This window comes from Elephantulus edwardii, unplaced genomic scaffold (genome assembly GCF_000299155.1).
Source record: "Elephantulus edwardii isolate Elephantulus edwardi_28Jun2011 unplaced genomic scaffold, EleEdw1.0 scaffold00013, whole genome shotgun sequence".
NCBI lineage: Eukaryota > Metazoa > Chordata > Mammalia > Macroscelidea > Macroscelididae > Elephantulus > Elephantulus edwardii.
The window spans coordinates 721,281-729,800 of NW_006399763.1; the positions used below are offsets into that span (position 1 = coordinate 721,281).

Below are 8,520 nucleotides of genomic sequence, written 5' to 3' on the forward strand. Positions count from 1 at the left end.
CACTGACAAAGGAGATTAATCAGAACTGGTTTTGACAAGCACTGTGGCAATGGGACAATTAAAACAGACTTCCAAGGGAGGGGAAAAAGAGGAACGAACTGGGGGAGGGTAGAGAAAATAGTGCAACAATGAATGAATGGAAATCCAAAATCTCTGTAAATGTTCATTAAAATTAATAAAATTTTTTTAAATGGATTTTTTTAATGCAACTCATCTTTTGATTTGACTGCTGGTACCACAGGTGTTGATCCAAGTAAGATAAAATTGTTGACAACGTCAATCTTTTCTCCATCTATTATAATGTTAATTATTGACCCAGTGGTGTGGATTTTTGTTCCTTGATGTTGCAATGCAATCCATACTGAAGACTGTAGTCATTGGTTTTCTACAGCAGGCGCTTCAAATCCTCCTCACTTTCAACAAACAAGGATGTACCATCCTCTAATTCTAATGACACATTTTTCTCCATGAAATCCACCTTCTTTTTTTTTTAATGAAAGATAACTTATTTATTTGTCACCTAAAATCACGAGTCATCAGAACAGAGCAAGGAAAGACTGCATGGTTTAAAATCGTGGAGGGTGTAAGCCAGGGTAATGTCATATTTCCATTCCTTTGCAATCTATATGCAGAATAGATTATCTAGGAGGCTGGGCTCTATGAAGAAGAGTGTGGCATCAGGATTGGAGAAAGATTCATCAATAATCTGCATTATGCAGATGACATAACCTTGTTTGCTGAAATGGAGGAGGACCTGAAGCATTAGCTACAGAAGGTCAAGGACTGCATCCTTCAATATGGACTGAAGCTCAACATCAAGAAAACAAAGATTCTCACCACTGGGCCAATTGGCAGTGTCATAATGGATGGTGAAGAGATTGAGATTGTTACCAGCTTTAGTTTGCTTGGCTCCACAATCAACATTCATCACATTAGCAGCCAGGAAATCAAATGACGAATTGCATTGAGAGAGTCTGCTGTCAGGGACCTCTCTAGAGAATTGAAAAGCAATGGCATCAGTCTGGAGACTAAGGTGCACCTCATCTTCACAATCGCCACAGTCTTCACAATTACTTGCTATGTGTCAGAAAGCTGGACAACAAGTAGTGATGACAAAAAGAGAATTGATGCCTTTGAACTGTGGTGCTGGTGAAGAGTACTGAATATACCATGGACTGCTAAGAGAACAAACAGGTTCATCCTGGAGAGGGTGAAACCAGGCTGCTCCTTGGAGGAAACTCCTGAAGTTTCATCTGAGGGAGAGTTCCTTGGAGAGGGACATTTTGCTTGGGAGGGTGGAGGGATGGTGCAGAAGAGGAAGACCCCCAATGAGATGGATTGACTCAGTGACTGGGTTCGTGGGGTAGGTGTATCAGAAACAGTAAGACTGGCTCAGGATAGAGCAGAGTTCAGAACTATTTTACACAGGGTTGCTATGAGTGGCAGACAACTTGTTGGCATATAACAACAACAACAAAACGATAAGGGTCATAAGTCGTATGTATCATACACTGGAAATGTAGATTTCATGTATTCCTGGTGTTAAAACAGGCTGCTGTCTGGGTGGGGCACAGGTGCCTGAGACTAGACTGAGGTACTTAAGAGATCAAAAGCTGGTGGCGGGGATATGCCAAGACTCAGAGCCAGAGAAACTTAATAAGCTTTCAGTCCATGCATGGCAGTATGGGATACAGAGGAGAGAAGAAGGTGACTTCTTGAACGACCTATTAAGCATACAGATTGAATGGATATGGGGAAAGCAGAGGTAGACCACCACCTGCCTGCCAAGGCCCATCACTGGGTCTTCTAGGCCTTGCTCTGCCACTGCCTTGTCCTTAGGAGTATAACACTTACCCATCATGAGTCACAGGTGACTCAAAGGCACATAACAACAACAACATTACAGTCTGCAATCACTCAAATATGCTATCAAGATTCATTGATAATAACTGGTGATTCGAACACAAAGGTTGGGAACAAGTAAGGAGGAGTTGGTTCTTAGGTCACTAATCTCTGATAATATAGACTTCAGGGTGAAAACCACCATAAAAGATAAGGAAGGCTCAACTCAAATAAGAAATAACAGAGGTGACATCACAACAGAACCAGATAATATAACATTTATAGTATCAGAATATTATGAAAAGCTATATTCCAATAAATTGAAAACCTAGAGGCAACAAATTCCTTGAAAATCACAACCTACCTAGATTGACACAGAAAGATTTCAAACACCTAAACCAGATCCATCACTAAAGAAGAAATTGTGCAGGCCATAAAAAGACACCCACACAAAAACAGTTCTAGACCTGATAGCTTCATGGCTGAATTCTACCAAATATTCAGAGAAAATCTATTACCAGTTCTACTTAAATTATTTCAAAAAATAGAAAAAGAAAGACTACTCTCAGAGTCATTCTATGAAGCAAGCATAACCTTAATACCAAAACTAGTCAAAGGATATTATAAAAAAAAAAAGGGAAAATTAAAGACCAGTATCTCTCATAAATACAGATGTAAAAATTCTTAACAAAATCCTGGCCAAGAGAATACAACAGTACATCAAAAAAAAATCATCATGACCTTGTAAAATTCTTAACAGGTACACAATGATGATTCAACATAAGAAAAACAATCAGCAAACAACAAATTCTGGCGAGGCTGTGGAGAAATTGGAACTCTTATTCCCTTGTCAGTGGGAGTGTAAAATGGTGCAACAACTCTGGAAGGCGGTATGGTGCTTTCTCAAAAAGTTGCAAGTAGAAATATCATTTGACCCAGCAATTCCACTACTGGGAATATACCCCAAAGAAATCATAACCGCCACCCAAACAGATATATGCACATCCATGTTTATCTCAGCTTTGTTCATAGTAGCAAAGAGTTGGAAACAACCCAAGTACCCATCAACAAATGAATGGATAGAAAAGCAGTGGTACAGTCACACAATGGAATACGATGCTGCTTTGAAAAACAAAGAACTCATGAAATATACAAAATGGGTGACCGTGGAGGATAGTATGCTGAGTGAAATATCTCAGTCACAAAAGGACAAATACTGCATGGTGCCACGGGGTTGGGGGTAGCCTGAGAAAGATAGGATAAATAATGTACACTGCAATGAAACAGATGAGGGAGAGAACTATTTAAAAGGGATATATGATTAGGTATAATTGTCATGATATGAGTCCAGAACGAAGGCTGCATAGTGGAGTGGACTTGGGGGAAAGGATTGTATAACAATTAAAGAATTTTTCTTTTACTTTTCAAAGAGAAGAGCAACCTGGGGGGCGGGGGGTGGGCAGGGAGAAAAGTGCAACAATGAATGAATGGAAATCCAAAGTCCTTGTAAATTTTCATTAAAATGTATAATAATAATAAAAAATACTATATAACATGGGAGAGGCTAGAGATCATCCTGCTAAATGAAATAACTCAGTCTCATAAAGACAAATATTGCATAAAACCATTGCTGTAAAAATAGAAGGATAACTAGTAAGATATGTGTAAAAGACCAAAGGGGAAATGGGAGGAAGCAGGTGCACTGAGGGTGAGAAGGAGGTTAATCATGAGGTCACTGAGTTTGCTGAGTGGAGAGAGAAGGTAAAGGAATTAGGAAAGCTCCAGTGGGGACCTTAAAAGATGGAGTGATAGTGGACATAAAAATCAATGGTTACTGGTTTTATAAAATGCAATATGTGAGAAGGGTCGTTAAGAAAAACAATGTGAATGAAGGAATGTGTGAAAAACAGTGTATATGAATGAAATAAAATGCACGGTGGGCTGCCCTCCGCCCCCGGCTTGGGGCGAGCCATCACGGCCTTCTGCCCGGGACAGGCTGCCCTCAGCCCTCTGCCTGGGGCGAGCCATCACGGCCCTCTGCCCGGGGCGGGCTGCCCTCAGCCCTCTGCCTGGGGCGAGCCATCGCGGCCCTCTGCCCAGGGCGGGCTGCCCTCGGCCCTCTGCCCGGGGCGAGCCGTCGTGGCCTTCTGCCCGGGGCGGGTTGCGCTTGGCCCCCGGCTCGGGGCGAGCCATCGTGGCCCTCAGGGTAAGTTCCTCAGTCCCCAGATTGTGCCATCTGATCCCTGGGTGGGGAAGGAGAAAAAAAAAAAAAAGAAAGCCTAGGGTATCCAGAGAATGTTACCTAGGCCACCTTCTGCCACCCTCCCCCCCACCAGTAAACCTGAAAGCAACACCCTCAAAGCCCTTCTATTTGTAACTCACAAGTTTGTTCTCTCTAGGTTTGCTCCCTTTCCTATAGGTAACCTTAACTCTGAGTTTTACTCCAGAATTGACCCTGAACCCAGTGCCAGTGACAAAAAGGAAATACAACTGACAGCTAAGGAAGCAAAGGAGGATGGAGCCTCTGGGTTCAACCAGCCATCCCCACTGGACCCACCTGGGAAAACACTTTGCAGTCCAGAGGGGAGCAAATGACAGGAAAATATCTTCTAACAGAGCAACAAGGCAAGCAGCTTTAACCCAAGACCACCAGTAAGGTGATAAAGCGTCCTCCCTTTCCCCCTTTACATCTACGCCCCTGTTCAGCATGAAGAAGCCAGATAGTCAGCATCCAATTCCCAAATCAATAAGACAGTTGGTTTAATTACTATTGGAAAATGCTTGTCATTCCTCTGTAGCATCTGGTCCCCACTGGACCCTCATCATTTCCTTCACCTGCTCCCCCCAACCGACCAAAATGTGCAGCTCTGCAACTGCATCCTGGCCCATCCTCACCCTTCTGCCCCCAACCCTCATCTCCTTGTACCCCCAATATGTTTTTCCCAGTAAAAAAAAATATTTAAAAAGAAAAAGAAATAAAATGCACACAAATTTTGTATGCAAACCAATATAAATTTAAAAAATATGTATAAAGAAATACATAAACATACAGAGGTCACTGCCACTGAGGCCGCCCTGTTCCAAGGTACCCAGCAGCAATGCAAATGGCAAATTAAAGAACCAGAAGCTGAAGCAAGCCAAAGAAGCTCAGGCTGACATTGAACTGTACTGCAGGCGGAGGATGGAAGGGATCCCAAGGCAGCTGCACCACCAAAGTGGAGAAAGAGACCCAGGAGAAGACGGCTGTTCCACAGATCTACTCTCAGCACAACAGGGATGAGATCTGGATAACCTCATGGCCTTTGTCGGAGACATCTGTCCAGAAATCAATAAAACTACTAAATAAATGGACACAGATAAAGGAAGCACCTGCTCCACAGAAGCAGCTTTAACAAAACTAGAGCTTAAATCTTGTTAAAAGACAGGAAATTATTTCTGTATATTATATGGTGGGTTTCTTCACTTTTTGGAGCATAGCAAATCCAAGACTTTATAGAAACTTACTCAAATATTTCATCTTTTTGTCTTGTATTTTTCATAAATTTAACTGTTTACTTATTATAGTTTTAAGCTGTAGCAACATGTGGAGCAGTATGACTTTTCTGTCTTAGATACACAGTTTAAAAATCCTTTGAAGAAGGGAGCTCTGGTGGCCTAGTGGCAAGAAGCTGCACTGTAATCCCAGAGGTATGCGGTTCGAATCCACCAGATGCTCTGCTGGAGCAGGAGGGGCAACCTCCTCCTGTACCAGTCAGATCTGATTTGACGGTACACACACACACAAAATAATTAAAAAAATAAAATTGAAAAAAAAATCCTTTGAAGAAAGAAATGAGTTAAATATTTTATTTCCTTAAGGCTTTCCTGAAACACAGAAGCTTTATCAATGAAAAGTAGTAAATAACTACTTTGTAACTTATGAACAGCACTCACTCATTCACTAATTGCCACTGAGTCATAACCAACTCATAGCTGACCAGCCAGCAGGTTTTCAGAGGCTTTAAACTGCACAGGAGACATTGTCCATCTTTCTCGTGCATAACAGCTGGTGGACTCGAGCCACCAGCTTCATCCTCCAGGCCACCTGAGCACCCTAGTGGAGCTTAAGGTAATCCTGTTAGAAAAAGGAATGTAGGTTTTACAATAATCCTGCTAGAAAAAATGAATGCTGTTAGGAAAAGTAATGGGGGGGGGGGCTGTCCTGCTATCTGAAATGACATCATTCTTTTGAAATCTTTCCTAACCCAAAATGGTTTAAGGCAAGGAAGCAATTACCATTCATTTATATGGGGGAAAACTTGAATCATTTCAGATCCCCAAAACAAATCAGATCACACCAAACAGCACTGAAAGCTTAAAATAACACTAACATAAGTGTTGACAGACATAATTCACAGCTATGGGGAGTGGGAGCTGAGATGTTGAGTGTACTTTCCCTGGAAGGAGCTTGGACACACCACTCTCAATGCTTGGGATGCACCACTTCACAAATTCTGAAGGCTAGTTTCAGGTTTTGTTCTTTTCCATAATAGCAGAAATTATTTGGGGATTTCTGCTGGTTAATGAAAGCAAGTTCTAAAGTAAGCTTTTGTAAAGGTGAGCTGGCATAACATGACCTTCTAAGAGTAATAATTACCTGTATTAGTCTATTGGGGCTCCTTTTTATTGGTTATAATAGAAAGGACCAACTAATAGAACATGGAAACACGTGATAATTTACTGGTCAGTACGTACTCATTGCTGTCATGTTCGAATCAACTCATAGCTGACCCTCCAGTAGGTTTTTAGAGATGGAAAACTGCACAGAAGGAGAATGACCACTTTCTCTCATGGAGCAATAACTCCTTAACCATTAGGTCATCAGAGCTCACAATGTATGGGATGGTAATGAGAGAGAGAGAGAGAAACAGAGACAGACAGAGAGAGAGAGAAACAGAGACAGACAAAGAGAGAGAGAAACAGACAGAGAGAGAGAGAAACAGAGAGAGAGAGAGAGAGAGAGAGAGAGAGAGAGAGAGAGAGAGAGAGAGAGAGAGAGAGATGTGTAGAATATCATGTCCAGAAACTTCTGACTGAAGCTCTGCCCCCAGGATACGAAATAAGGCTGTTTCTCTGAATAAAGTGGCTTAGGATCCTCCAGGCAAGAGTGGGAGGTTTTCTTTTATTGATATCGTTCCAGACAGCAAAGTTCCTGCCAGCCTCTGATTTTAAAGAACAAAACTTCCTAGAGAGTAAAAGAAGTGGACACTAAAAAAGGAGAGTATGACATTTGACAGCAGCAGCACAACTTTGGGAGAATTTCTCATTCCCTTTGCAGCGATTATATCTGTGTCTGCTCTTTTCAACTGTTAAATAGCTAGGCAGATTTTTGCCATTCAGTTTTGTTTTTCTCCTCTTAACAAGCTAAACAGCAGTCTGGAATATTCTAACAGGCTAGAATAATTTCAATATTTTTCATTTGCTTATTTCCTATGTAAAAATGAGCATGGTACTAAGCAGATACCTGGTGTAGATGCCCATTTGATCTGATAGGCGAATAATGAAGTTTAGACAACCAATGCCACAAATAATGGGTTGCAGTGATATAGTTACAAAGCCTTGGAAAGGAACCTTGGTGGCAGTGTTAAGTGCTAAGCTGATAACCAACATCTCCTCTCATTAAGATTTACAGCTAAAGAATCCCAGTGGAAAGTCACCATGAGTCTGAGTCAGCTTGGTGGCAGTGAGTCTGCTTTTGAGTTTCACAGCCTTGGAAGGAGCCTGGCTGGTGTAACAGGTTAAGTGCTGGGCTGCTGAGAGAGCATCAGTTTGAACCCATCAGCTATTCTGTAAGAGAAAGATGGGACAGCCTGCACTTGTAAAGATTTACAGTTTTAGAAACCTGGTGGAGGGTCAACAAGTGTCAGAATCAACTTGACGGTGGTGAGTTTTCATAGCCTTGTAAATGCTCCTAAAGAGGGGTGGGGGTGGGGGGTGTCTGCATAGACAAGCATAATAAAAGGGCAGTAAATTTCTTACCTACAACACCAAAAGCTGAAACTGCTCGAAATAACCCTGAGGATCCTTTCTGTCCCATTTTTGTCCTATTTCCTAGATCCAAGCGACCAAGGAGTTCTCGCACCTCTTGCTGAGTATATACATGCTAGAAATAAGCAGATTGTATGTCAGGTTCATGTACTCTTTATATTCTTTATATTGATTATTATATATTACTTAACCCTGTAAAATAAAAGTTGCTTACAAGAATCATTAGCTATTTCATGAAAAAGTATATACCAATACATAATTAAACTATAATTTCAAATACTAACAAATTATTAGGGAGCTCTATTTTATCATATATATATTATTTTTTTTTAAAAAACTGTCAAATCTTTCACTCTAAGTGACTCTATCCTAAGATTTAAGGATTTAAGGGACAGACAGCAATGTATGTATAATTTAGGGTATATGCCTATGTGTACTTTTATGAGAATTCTTCAGATTCTCAAAGAGGTCCTTCATCAACCCCTCCAACTTCCAAGTTAAGCCAGCAGCCATAGCAGTGTCGATAAAAACTCCCAGGAATATCAGAAATCAAGATGGTTATAATACAGAAATAAATTTTTCAAAGAGCCTAGTGAAATGAACATTGACATACTAGAAAAAAAAATTCATAAACAAAAAATTCTATGTAAA

At 41.0% G+C, this 8,520-nt stretch overlaps 1 protein-coding gene across 1 annotated transcript in view; it reads right to left on the reverse strand.

Annotated features, from left to right (window-relative positions):
* Positions 1-8,520, reverse strand: part of FIG4 (FIG4 homolog, SAC1 lipid phosphatase domain containing (S. cerevisiae)) — a 169,101-nt gene that overhangs the window by 122,966 nt on the left and 37,615 nt on the right. The window contains exon 3 of the mRNA XM_006881159.1: positions 7,861-7,984. Within this exon, the coding sequence (XP_006881221.1) occupies positions 7,861-7,984 (124 nt within the window). The remainder of the gene's footprint in view (positions 1-7,860; positions 7,985-8,520) is intronic.